Source organism: Bactrocera neohumeralis, unplaced genomic scaffold (assembly GCF_024586455.1).
Source record: "Bactrocera neohumeralis isolate Rockhampton unplaced genomic scaffold, APGP_CSIRO_Bneo_wtdbg2-racon-allhic-juicebox.fasta_v2 cluster10, whole genome shotgun sequence".
In the NCBI taxonomy this organism is placed as follows: Eukaryota; Metazoa; Arthropoda; class Insecta; order Diptera; family Tephritidae; genus Bactrocera; species Bactrocera neohumeralis.
In genome coordinates, this window is record NW_026089623.1 from 21,110,335 (window position 1) to 21,123,882 (window position 13,548).

Here is a 13,548-nt window from a genome sequence, read left to right on the forward strand (position 1 = left end):
ACTTTGTGCGTAATATGTATGTGTGTATGTGTATGGTAACATAAATATTTTCATTGAGATTTAAGAAATGTTGTTGATGATTGGTAGGTTTTATACAACATTTCAAAATGGAATATACTTCATTATAATGATTTCAACTAATTTAGGATGAATTTGACGATTACTTCGAATTTCCTTCAAGAAACAATTGTTGATTTGATGTTTCTTCGCAAAACCAGGTTTGTCATATTCACATTTTACGGAAAAAAAGTATCAAAAAAATTAGTTAGCTGCGTACTAGCACAAATAAATTTATCGCAGGAAAGTTTCTTGACCGTTTCTTAAGCGTTTTTTTATATGAAGTTTTTACGTTTCTTGAGAGCTGCGTACTAAGCTTTAGCCAAAGCGGGTGGGTGTTCACTTTTAAAAGTTGCGGTGTCGAAGTCATATGAAACTGATTGATAATATTCAAGCATTTTATCGTAGATGGCTTGTTGGTTTTAGGATTTGTTTTCAGTAGATTAAACAAGATCGAAACATGTAGGGTGTTCACAGTTCCTTATTATCTGATGTGTTAATTTTGCCATCTGTTAACTTCAAAACATTTTACTACGTGGTAACTTTGTTTGTTGTTGTTTCCTATACAAGTTCGAAATAACAGTCTTAGGCAAAATTACTCTACTTTACTTCGTGTTTTTGTTTCCTGCTAAACTGGCAACTTTGACCAGCTGAATATTCGCGTTTAGAAAAAATGGAAAGCAACACAGAAATACAGAAGGTAAACGCAATTCGCAATATTTTTAAATATAAATATGAAAATATTCTGCCTATAATTGTTCTATTGCAGGTTGTACATAAGCGTGTTCGAAAGGCTCCCTACAGAAAGTGGACCGACAACGAAAATGAAAGTTTAATCAACTTTTTGGGACAACAGGCCACTAGAGAAACCAACGGCCCAACATTATTATAAAAGATTTTTGAACTAAACTGGCAGCGACTTGCATTGGACTCTGGTGCGTTGCAAGGTAAAAAACTTAAGAATGCAGTACACCAAGGCCAAGTCCTGGCAAAATGCAACGGGAAGTGGCACCATGGATAATTGTGACACTACCAAAAGTAGGTTCTACACATCATAAATTTTTAAATGTATATATCCTAAAATACACTTCATTTTTAGACGCGATCGTAAGGATGTGTCCCCGGTACGATGACTTAGAAGACATTTTTGGCTATAGGGAGCTCACTTCAAACTGCCTTGTATTGGATACCGAGGACATTGCATGTACTGGTTCACCAGAAAATGCCACGTCCTCTGATATAACCGTCGAGGAAATCGTGGCATTACCCGAGCCTCTGGTCACCCCTTCTACGTCAAAGGCTGTCCGAAAGGGTATATATTCGCGTACAGCCCTATCAGACGTTCTCGATGTACACTCCAGCTTATTGGATGCAAAAAAAGACAGAATCGAGAAGGAATTTAAGATGAGGGAAAATGAATTAGTGCTAAAAGAGCAACAATTTTTGTTTGATAAAGAAAAATTTGAAAAAGAGTTGGTAGAAAAAAAAGCAGACAGGGAAATTCAAGTTTTGGAAATTCAAATGAGGGAGAGAATAGCTATGAAAGAACTGGAAATGAAGGAAAGAATTGAAATGGAAAAAATGAAAATAATGCAATAAAAATCTCGCGGTGCTAAGTATTTTCTTCCATATAGAAAATAAATCGCGTTATATGAAGAAAACATGTATAACACCTTCATTAGAAAAATATTAAACATCTTTTATTCCAATAAAATTTAATAGGCTATTGAACTGCATACCAAAAAGGCTAAAAATATCGACTAAAAAGTTGAATATTTCGATGAAAATTTGTAAAGTTTAGATTTCTATACGAAACTAATTCAATTTAAATAACTAAAGCCTGTGCTGATAAAAACCTGTTTTGCAAATCAAGCGTAAAGAAAAACACGTCGTCGGAAACACTGCTACATATTCTTTGGCGGTTTTTATTTTCTGTACTTTATAATTTTTAACCCATTCCGAGGATACACCAAGAAAGCACTACGAATATGATATAAACAAAAATTACTAGTCTATTTATTAATTACATTGGAACTCTTCCTTTAAATATTAAGATAATTGTCTTTACAACTAAATGGTATTTGGTTAAAAAAAACACATTAGTTCTAAAAATTAAAAAAAAAAAATCACTTAGAAACTTTTATTGGGAGCTCCTATTATTAACAAATTCAGCCAATGCAATTCGTAATTCGTGTTGTTCATAAATTTCTGGAGGATAATCAATTTCTTCCCCATCACAGCTATTATCGTCGTCATTGTTAAAGTCTTGCAATATATTATGCAAAATGCTGCAGGCTAAAATCCATCTGCAACAGCTCTTGTAATTATTTTCGTTAGACAATCGAAACCGAAGCTCTTTTAAGCTGCTAAATCTGTCTTTTAATTTGCCGAAACACTTTTCCACTCGTACTCGATATTTAGAAAAGTATTTGTTGAACCTATCCCTTTTATATTGCGACAGTTCGTTGCTATTTTGCCGAAAAGGTGTAATTATATTTCTATTTAAGGGATACGCAGAATCACCGGCTATCCATTGCCTTTCACAAAAATAATTTCCAGGTGCTCGTCCAATAGCTGATTCTGCAAAAATTTTAGCATCATGTACACTGCCCCTATATCCAATTGTTGCTTGTCGAATTCTCAAAGAATAGTCGCACACTATTTGCATTTTCATGGAATACTGTTTTTTCCTGGAAAAATAGAATTCATGATCCTTAATTGGATATTCCGACAAACGTATTTCAGTGCCATCGACATAGCCAATGCACCCTGGCAGCTCGTGCATTGTATTGGCTACAAGTTTGCGTCTTTCTTCCCTAGTTGGCCAACACAAAGACAAAAAAGTGCGATCTTTAATTGCAATTCCACTGGCATTTGAGGAACCGAATTTTTATTTTTAAAAGCAGTATCTTCTTTGATTAAGCTTAAAATATGTTGAAATTCCGGAGTTTCCAGTCGTAACATTTGCCGCATACGATTGTATGGATTGTGTTAATCCAATTTGTAGATTTTGGCACATTTACGTGGCTGCATCTTCTTGAGGACAAAATTATTGCTGCACTAACATTAAAGTCCATTAGAATATCGCAGTCCTCATCTTCACTTCCTAAATCAATGCGCAAAATTATAAAAGATATATGAATATAGAAATGTGCACCTACTTGAATCTTGGAGCAGCAATTCCAACATGTTTTTTAAACACAGTCCGTTTAGTAATTTTTCTTTTCCACTTCTGCGAGGCATTGCTTACATGTAAATATTTTTGTAGCTACACAATTTTTGACAGTTCGAATCAGCTGTTTGAAGGGTTGCTCACAGTTTGAATGTGTTATCTTGTTAAAGTTGCCACCTATTAACTTTAAAAGTAAACTCTGAATACCATAATGAACTTTGGTATGAGCATCATTGTGTTAAATTTTATTCTCTGATGAATGTTTGGAAGACGCGCTTCAGTTAGTACTACTTTGGTTAGTGAGGTGGGGAATGCGCGAATGCTTCTTCTTGCCGCCATGTGATAAGGGGTTTCAATGAGAGTGAGGTGCTTTTTTGCACAATGTCCATAAATTGCGAGACCAAAATCTATTTTTGACAACATCAGTGCTTTTGTGATATTTACAAGTGTTGAGATGTGTATGTGACAGTGTTTTGATGAAAGAAACTTAATAATGTTTAATCTATTGAGTAAGCTTAATCTAACATATTTACAATGTTCCTTAAATGTTAGCTTTTTATCAAATAATATACCAAGTATTCTTAAGATGTTAGTATGTGGGATTTGAGTATTTTCAAAGACAAAGTTAGGGAAGGTGCAATTTCTTTTTCTGCAGATGTGAAATGTTGAACTTTTGCTTGCAGAAACTTTGGTTCCTGTCGCTTTAGACCATTCCATTATGTCGGTCAGAATATAAGTAAAATTGATTTTTACTTCGTTCAAATTTTTTAAAGCCGAGAATATTAATACATCGTCAACGTAGATAAGGTGGTCAACGTTGCGGTTTAAGGCTATTAAGTTGCTGAGTTGATTAAAGGCTATAATAAATAACGCTGCTGAGAGAGGAGATCCTTGTGGTATGCCGTTATGAAGGGGGAAAATATTGGAGTTGAAGTTGCTAACACTTACTGAAAATACATTTTGTTTCCAATGTGCCATTTTTGTAGTTCTTGTAGTAATGTATGTGCTCCGATTCTATTAAAAGCTTTTCAAAGTCTAGGCTGAGGACAGATAAATGGTTTTTCGCAGATATTGTTGAAGAGACGCAATGTTCATTCATTGGGGGTCAATGACACCAAGACCACTTTGAAAAGCGAACTAATTGGGGCTTATTAAATTTTTTTGTTTGGCATACCACATTATTCTCTTTTAAATGATTTTTTCCAGAACTTTTGCCATACAAGGAATCAAAGAAATTGGTCTGAAGTCCGTGATTGAGGTATTTGATTTGTTAAGTTTGGGGATAGGGATTACAACAGCTTTTTTTCACTCCTGAGGCAGTAAGCCTTGTTCTAATATGTTATTGTATAAAGTTATCAATCTGACTTTTAAGGAGTGTGGGAGGTTTTTTAATAGGGGGTAAGAAATTTTGTCTGATCCAGGTGTTTTTCCAGACATTTTGCTGATAGTAAAATCAAATTCTTCAATTGTAATGGGAGATTCTATCAAGGTTGCTTCAAAACACGGTGAGTTGTAGTAGTTTTGTGAAACTACTTCATTTGAAAGAGTAATAAAATTAGAGTGAAAGTTTGAATTTTTGGAGTTGTTTGACCATTACTTGGCAAAATTTTCAGCGATTTTTTGAGGATCATAAATAGGACCTAACGGTAATTGGATAAAGTCTATTTTGTTTTGATGGTATCCACCTGAAAGAGCTTTTATGTCACTCCATATTTTTTTAGGGCTTGAAGTGGGATTTATACTACCTGTTAGTTGTTCAAAAGTTTTCCTTTTTGCGGATTTAAGTTCTCTCCTGAAATTGGAATTTGCTTTTTTATATCTAATTAAATTTTCTGTTCTATTTTGTTTATATGTAGTCCAAAGTGATTGCTTTGTACTTCTTAGAGCAGTTAGTAGCTTGGACCAATACGGGAGTTTGGTGGTAAATATTCTTGTGTTTGTTTGAGGAATGGATAGATAAGCAGCGGAGCGTATAACTGCTTTTTTATTCGACGCTTCTGCATTTATATTCTTTGACGTTATTCTAGTGTTTGTAATTGAGTTAATCAGGGAGCAGTATTTAAGCCAATCGGCTTTTTCTATAAGAAATTTTGATCGCGGTTTAATCGTACATTGCATCGGCGTAACGAAAGAAGCTATGAGCGGAAAATGGTATTGTGAAGATATTCTAAAGTGTAAGAAGAGAGTTTATGGGCAATGGATGCTCAACAAAGGGAAATGTCTACATGAGTGAACGATTTGTGTGTAGAGAAGTGGGTTGGTGATCTATCGTTAAGAACTACGAGATTTCTTGCTAGTATAACGTCTTCTATTATTTAACCTCTTACGTTAGAGGAAGTGGATCCCCAATGTGAACTCCAAGCATTGAAATCTCCGATGATTTTGGTGGGTGGAGAAACAGCGTTTGTGATATTTATAAGATCACCTGCATCAAACTTTTGATGCGGAGGGATATATGAGATTATAGAAAATTTGAAACCAATGTTAACTTCTATCGCAATGACGGAGATGTTTGATAATATTGGGATAATTTTATGTTTGATTTGCTTTTTAATAAATAAGGCAATTTTAAATATTTGTGCTATTTGTTTTAGAGTTAGAATTTGTTGAGTTTACTGTGGTGGTTTTATTTTCGTTGCTTCGTTGTTCGTGTATTGTTATACCCTGAACAGGGTATATTAAGTTTGTCACGAAGTTTGTAACACCCAGAAGGAATCGTCGGAGACCCTTTAAAGTATTTATTTAAATGATCAGTATGTTGAGCTGAGTCGATTTAGCCATGTCCGTCTGTCTGACCGTCTGTCCGTCTGTCTGTCTGTATATATACGAACTAGTTCCTCAGTTTTTAAGATATCGTTTTGAAATTTTGCAAACGTCATTTTCTCTTCAAGAAGCTGCTTATTTGTCGGAACGGCCGATATCGGACCACTATAACAAATAGCTGCCATACAAACTGAACGATCGGAATCAAATGCTTGTATGGAAAACTTTCACATTTGACAAGATATATTCACGAAATTTGGTATATAATATTTTCAAAGGCAACAATGTAATCTCTGAAGAAATTGTTCAGATCGGTTAACTATAGCATATAGCTGCCATACAAACTGAACGATCGGAATCAAGTTCTTGTATGGACAACTTTCACATTTGACAAGATATATTAACGAAATTTGGTATATATTATTTTTTAAGCCAACAACGTAATCTCCGATGAAATTGATCAGATCGGTTAACTATAGCATATAGCTGCCATACAAACTGAACGATCGGAATCAAATGCTTGTATGGAAAACTTTCACATTTGACAAGATATATTCACGAAATTTGGTATATAATATTTTCAAAGGCAACAATGTAATCTCTGAAGAAATTGTTCAGATCGGTTAACTATAGCATATAGCTGCCATACAAACTGAACGATCGGAATCAAGTTCTTGTATGGACAACTTTCACATTTGACAAGATATATTAACGAAATTTGGTATATATTATTTTCTAAGCCAACAACGTAATCTCCGATGAAATTGATCAGATCGGTTAACTATAGCATATAGCTTCCATACAAACTGAACACATAAGAGTACTTACTAACAGAAATGTACCTGTGAGGGGTATTTAGCTTCGGTGCAACCGAAAATAACGTGTTTTCTTGTTTTAGAGTTAGATGGTGGATATGAAATAGGAGTAGAAGAAGAGATTTGCGCTCCTCTTTGGGTATTTTGTTTGTTATTAGAGAGATCTGTGTTTGTCGGATTGTTAAGTATGTTAGCGAATGAAGGAGATGAAGAATTGAAAACATGTGGTATTTGTGCTTTGTGAATATTTAGTGCTTCGTGAAATGAGCATTTATTATCTGTTTGAATTGTTATTATTTTTTTTTTTTATTTCACTGAACTTTGGACACAATTTGCTTGAGGCGGCGTGTTCAGCAGAACAATTTACACAGAGAGTGCGAGTACAGGGTGAGGGATTGTGTGTTGGTAATGCACATGTGTCGCAGATAGGGATCTTATTGCAGCGTTTTTTTGTATGGCCAAGAAGTTGGCAGTTTTTGCATCTCATTGGGTTTGGGTAGTAGGGTCTTATCTTGGTGGTATACCATGATACATCAATTTTTTCGGGTAAGTAGTAGCGATCGAAGGTTAAAAGAACCACACCACTTGGGGTGGGTTGACCATTTATATATTTTAGAAATTTGTAAATGGATGTAACACCATGTTCTTTCAAATTTTCAATTATTTCATTGTCAGAGACTTGATTTAAACACGGAGCGTAGATAGTGCCTTTTGAGGAGTTTAAATTTTTATGGAGTTCAATTTTTACATCACAAATGCCAATGAGGTGTTTTATTGCTGTGAATTTTTTTGCAATAGTGTTATTTTTTACTATGAGTAGTAAATTGCCGTCTTTTAATTCGCTAATTTTTATTATATCAGAACTAATATGTTTTGGGGCTATATGCACAGCGAAGCATGAAAATTTATTTAAAGGTTTGCTTGTTTCACTTGAACTTACCACCACATACTTGGGGCTATCTTTTTTTGTTGTTGGTAAAGTAGGAAGCAATTCATCCTTCGATAATTGCTCCATTTTTTTTTCTTTTTGGTTGGGGACTAGAAGATAATAGGGCGAACCTATTATTTTCTGAAGTGGTCCCCCAAGGGGACATTTTTTAACGATTCTAATTCAATTAAGATAATTCACTAAAATTCACTAACAAATTTGATGGAATAAAGTGCGATGAGGAATGAGATAATAAACTACTCTGTTTTAACTGAATTCGCAGACAATACAACTGAGAGCACAACTGTTTACGTCAAGTGTCAGTTGATGACTGATCAAAACTAATAATCAGCCCTATCACGCAATCCATCGTAGCGAAGCTACGAATACGAATGTCCGCTACGAATACGCATAATTTGCTATCACTGAATTCATGTGAATTCGAAACTTTTGTTGCCAGACTTAAATTTGAATTTTGACATTTCGAAATCAGCTGTGTAGAAGAAAATATTAAAATTTTGATTAATAAAAGTGAAATCGTTTATATTCAAATTGATTTTACGAACAAAATATGTATTCGCTAACGTTTTTATTTATGTTGCTTGAGGAAGAACGTGAGAGAAGTCGGCGTGATCTAAAAATTCAACGAAAATCACTGAGGGACAAGAGCAACCCTTTCGATGTGGACGAAACAATGTACAGTTCAAAAATCCACAAAAATTCATTATTAAATTTTATTAAAATTATTTTTCTAAAACAGGTTTATTAAAAACTATCGCTTAAATAAGGCGGCCTTTACATATGTCCTCGATGTTCTAGAGAGGAATGCAAGTTCTTCAAGATCGTCATCTATTTCTTTACTTCATCGATTGTCTTCGGTTTTACGGTTTTTAGCTGAAGGAGGCTATCAGCATGGAGTGGGTAAAGACTTCGATATTCCAATGGCTCAGTCAACATTTTGTTGCATCTTAAAAGAAGTATTGGGATTGCTTCAGTCCCATTTGTGCCCTCAGTGGATAAACCGTTGAAAAAAGGGAAGCGAAAAAGGATTTTTTTCAGAAATACGGATTTCCAGGCGCGATTTTGTGTGTAGACGGGACACATATTAAAATCGTTGCTCCAACTAAAGATAAGTTTCTCTATTATAACCGCAAAGGATACTTTAGTATCAATGCCATGATTGTAAGTCTGGTAACAAATTCGCATTTCAAACATCTTAATCAATGTTTTGCAGATATGTGACAATAAAATGAAAATACGTTATGTGAACGCTCAGTTTCCTGGCAGCAATTACGACTCGCACATATGGAATGTCAGCAATGCTCGTTATTTTCTTGAGAAAAAGTACCTCGATGGTGAACGAAACACTTGGCTTTTGGGTATTATACATACAAACATATATATTACAAAAATTCCCAAAATTTTATATTTGTACAGGAGATCTGGATATGCCTTAGAACCATGGTTAATGACACCATTCCGTACCCCTCCCTCAGGAAGCCCAGAAGAGAAATATAATAAGATACATGCAAAAGCGAGAAATATCGTTGAAAGAACAATAGGAGTTTTAAAAATCGATTTAGATGTCTTCTGGGTGCTCGTGAACTTCACTACGAGCCATGGAAGGCATCTCAAATCGTTAATGTTGCGGCAGCGTTACACAACGTTTGCATTCACTTTCGCGTGAATGATGAAAGTTTAGAAAATAATTCGGAACCAAATATTTTGACAGAAAGTAATGAAATTCTTTCATAAACTTATAGTGAAGCAGCTTCACAAATCAGAGAAGCTATATGTGCAACACTTACCAGAGTATAATATCCTAAATAAATATTAACACAAAATGGTTATAGTTTTAAATAAGTATTTATTTAATTAATTTAATTATTTTTTGTCATTGCTTGCAATTTTTTTTCTTCTATTTCTAACATTCGCTGCTTAATCGAATTCTTAGCAGCTATCAAATTCTCCATAGCTATGTTGTGCCTTCTAATCTCTTCCACTTCCGCATTTTTTAAATCATTTTGCACTTCCAATGCTCTGCCCACTCGTCGCATACGTACTGAAAGATCATCCAACTTTTCGATGACCTTTTCCTGAAAATCTTTTTGAATTTGAAATTGTTCTTTAATTACATCGGCTGTACAGGTTTCCGGTGGCCTAGTAGTACGTTTAGGCAGTGCTGGACTGCAGGTCACTGATGGCATTGATACGTCAGCTAACGTCTCGTTGCCCACGTCGGCTACAATTGGTAAGCCGATGCTAACTGTATTGTCAATGCCACTTGCACTTGTTTGCAATGCCGTTAGTGCTATCACCGCTTCCTCCAATTCGTTGAAATGGTGCTGCCTATATCTGCCGCCACCAGTAGCTGACTGCTCCTTTTTATTTTCAACAAGTTTCCTTTTTATATACGCCTTCCAGTCAAGCCATACCTAATAAAAAATAATTCAAACAAGCTTTTAATTATCCTGTTACAACAATAAAATTTATAACTTTATTATATTACCTTCTTCGAGCTGGAAATATCCTTGATAGGCGGACCAACACTATTTAGTTCTTGGGCCATGTTGTTCCAAAAAGCTGCCACTTCCTCTTTAGGGCACTTTGTAAAACCCTGCGCCATTTTAGGCTTTTGCTGTAACAGCTCAACCATTAGTGCATATTGTTGCTTGGTGGTAATTACTTTGGACCTGCGGAAATATGTTATAGTTTGATTTGAATTAAAAGTTTTAATTGATAATATGTTATAGTTTGAATTCAATTAAAAGTTCTAAAACAAGTTTTAATTGAATTCAAACTATAACATATTTATTTTTAATTTAAAACTTACATTTTTCTTTTTTAAATTTATTTCTCCGTTACCACAAACCTGTCGTACAAAAATTCCGCTAAACTTAAAAATTTTCCGTTCCGAGTGAATTCAGTGAATGCAACTCTACGAATTTCGAACTTACTTTCGGAACTATTCGAATTGCATGATAGCAGTATCGTAACTTTCCCGAAAAAACAGTCTACGATGGATTGCGTGATAGGGCTGAATTTCTCACCTTTTCGTAAGCAAAAGCTGAACTGTATTGTTTTTATAATTTAGTTAGAAATTAGATAGAAAGAATTAGTTAGAAGACCAAAGAAAATTCGACTGAAAATAGTTGCAGTTCTCAAAATCATAAAAAAAAGATAGTTTGATCTCAAATTGAATTGCTGCAACATTAATGGAGTTGAAAACCGTTCTAATGGTGTAGACTTCAAATATTTTATATATGTAAATAATTACAAATTTTGTGAATGTAAATGTGTTAGTAAGTCAACAAGTAAGGCTGAAAACTGGGGAAAACACTTCAGGTGTTGGCATAACTTTATATTAAAGCAAATAAGAAAGGGCAAAGATCAGGAGCAAAAGAACAGTTTATACTCTTGTAATTTTTGGATGATTGGAGTGATCCCGTAAAGTGGGAAACTCTTCTTCAAACGACATTTGATGTTCCTAGTGATGAATTTTCATTATCTAGCTCTTTTGCCCGAAATACTTTTGCTTTGACGCCCAGAGCAATTTCTTCATAGATCTCGAATTTGTGCGTTGAATCGAGTTGTTTGTTTGGTAAAGACATATTTCAAACACTTAAACTATAAAAAAACTATTAGTAAGATGTAAAAAAATGTATAATTGAATACTATAAGTTTATATATGTATGTAGTTAACACAAATAAAAACAAGTAAGAAAGGGCAGCTTGCAGGAATCAAAGCCAGGGAAATACCTTACGATGTAAACCATCAACCATTGGATCGGAATCTAAGCAATTATATGTATACATACACTACATACAAACTTGTATATCTTATACACTGGCCTACATTTCGTCATAAGATTTGTTAGAAAAACCAAAATGATTATACGTAGGTAGTATATCGTATGATAGTATCGACTCGATTTTATCTATTAACTATGTATTATCAAGCCACATACTAAAAAAAGGTACATACCTCGCATACCATCACCAATTATATTACCGTATGTTCGAAAATTTTGGTAATGGTTATATGGGGGTTAGTTCAAGTTTTCGCCCAATTGTATCTATTTTAGGTGCGATGATTTACTGTTATTAGTAAAATATATTCTGTCATTTTCATTGAGATAACTCAAATATTGGCGTATATATAGTATAACGAGCATTAAATCACCTGGAAATTCAAAAATCTTTATATTAGGATTATGGCGGCTCAGAGAAGTATTGACCCGAATCAACCCATTTTGAACACACAGAAATGGAATTTTAATTCGTTGATTTTATTCAATATAAAATTCTGAGCATATCCAAAGCTTTGATCTTATCTGAATCTGAAAAATCCTGAAATAAAGGAGGGTTCTTTCAAGAGTGCATCGGCAAAAAATTAAAGGGTGATTGGTGCAATATTCGATCATCGACTTTGCTATGGTTTTTTCGACACTCTCGTGTTTTGTGCGGTGTTCAAATACTCGTATTATTAAAAGTGAGGGTGAAGATAAACTGTGTAATGGAAAATTGTTTTTAAACAATGCTCTAAATTTGGTTTCGGATTTAAAATTGTAGTAGCATAGGAACGATGTAATTCAAAATATATTTTAACATGTGAACAAATTGACAGGATGTATGAACTGAATTGGCGCTTCATTTTTGCAATGCGAGTATTGGGGTTGGGTGTTGATGGATGCAAGAAAATTTGTGGTTTGACGTATATCAACAGCACTTTCTTGAATCAATCCACATACGATTTTTATAAAAATAAAATAAACGAGTTGAAGTCTATCCTTACATATTGGAAATGAAGTATTCCCGTACTCCACCTTGGCGAATTATCTTGGGATGACGTTGAAGGCAAAGTTGAAGTAGAAAGAGCATATACAAAGAAAAGTTACAGATCTAAAGCTAAAATACAATAAAAAATAAACTGGTTAATCGGAAACAAATTAACCTTAACAACATCAAATAAAATCTTAGTCTATGTACAATCAAACGTTGAAACACATTTGAACCTTTAATTAAACTATGAGGATGCGCTGTACCGTTATACATTAAAGCGGTGCAAAGATTCCAAAATAAAGTTCTGCGAAAAATTCTAAATGTACCGTTCAAACGCAATTCAGATCAATATCGCGATCTTCACATAAAACGGGTTCGGGAATTCATTCGCGAAACAGCATCGAAACAATGCAAAATCATGTAAACGCCGATTGTAATTTAATGATGTAATAACTAATGTAGTTGTATTGATCAAGTTTTCGCTCAAATTGATCTATTTTAGGCACAAAGATTCACTGTTATGATTAAAACGCGCTTTTTTATTTTCATTTGGATAACTCACATATTCGGCGACAATTGCGATGCAAAGTCACCGAGAAGTTCGAAAATCTTTATAATAAGTATAAGGGGCTAAGGGAAGTATTCGTCTAATTCAACACATTTCCGACATACAGACATATCCTTATAAGAGAAGGTTTATTTCTTAATTTCAGTTACACGTTGACCGACATTTTCGATCAAAAGTCAACTATAGGTACCGGGGTCTAAATATTTGGTACCTTGGGGCTTGAACAGTTTTTATTACATTTAAACAATTTTTGGCCATAAGTTGGCACAGACTATTCGTGCAAATTTTTATGCCGTTATATTAATTGCTTATTGATTTGTGTACTGGAAACTGAACTAATCAAGTGGAATTAAAATTTGTGCTATATGGGAAGTAGGCGTGGTTGTTGTTCGACCTATATTCACAATGTGGCATAAGAATGTAAAAAGAATGCCATGCACTAAATTATGTCGAAATCGGTGGG

The 13,548-nt window shown here is 34.2% G+C and overlaps 2 protein-coding genes and 1 long non-coding RNA gene across 4 annotated transcripts; 1 reads left to right on the top strand and 2 right to left on the bottom strand.

Annotated features, from left to right (window-relative positions):
* Positions 1-951: 951 nt before the first annotated feature.
* LOC126765575 (uncharacterized) lies at positions 952-1,656 on the top strand. Its single transcript, XM_050483183.1, has 2 exons — positions 952-1,095; positions 1,157-1,656. Exons 1-2 carry the CDS (start codon positions 1,020-1,022, stop codon positions 1,654-1,656), a joined length of 576 nt encoding a protein of 191 aa, XP_050339140.1. The 5' UTR covers positions 952-1,019.
* Positions 1,657-1,949: 293 nt separating this feature from the next.
* Positions 1,950-7,907, bottom strand: LOC126765414 (uncharacterized). 2 transcript variants are annotated; one of them, XR_007668361.1, is made up of 3 exons: positions 7,748-7,907; positions 3,219-3,413; positions 1,950-3,163 (listed from the first exon to the last, which is right to left on the bottom strand). It is a non-coding gene; the product is annotated as an uncharacterized LOC126765414 (long non-coding RNA). The 2 variants fall into 2 exon arrangements; XR_007668360.1 differs by lacking the exon at positions 7,748-7,907 and having other exon boundaries at positions 3,219-3,445.
* A 1,586-nt stretch (positions 7,908-9,493) lies between these two features.
* LOC126765576 (uncharacterized) lies at positions 9,494-10,391 on the bottom strand. The gene is made up of 2 exons (XM_050483184.1): positions 10,245-10,391; positions 9,494-10,170 (listed from the first exon to the last, which is right to left on the bottom strand). Exons 1-2 carry the CDS (start codon positions 10,389-10,391, stop codon positions 9,616-9,618), a joined length of 702 nt encoding a protein of 233 aa, XP_050339141.1. The 3' UTR covers positions 9,494-9,615.
* Between the last annotated feature and the right edge of the window lie 3,157 nt (positions 10,392-13,548).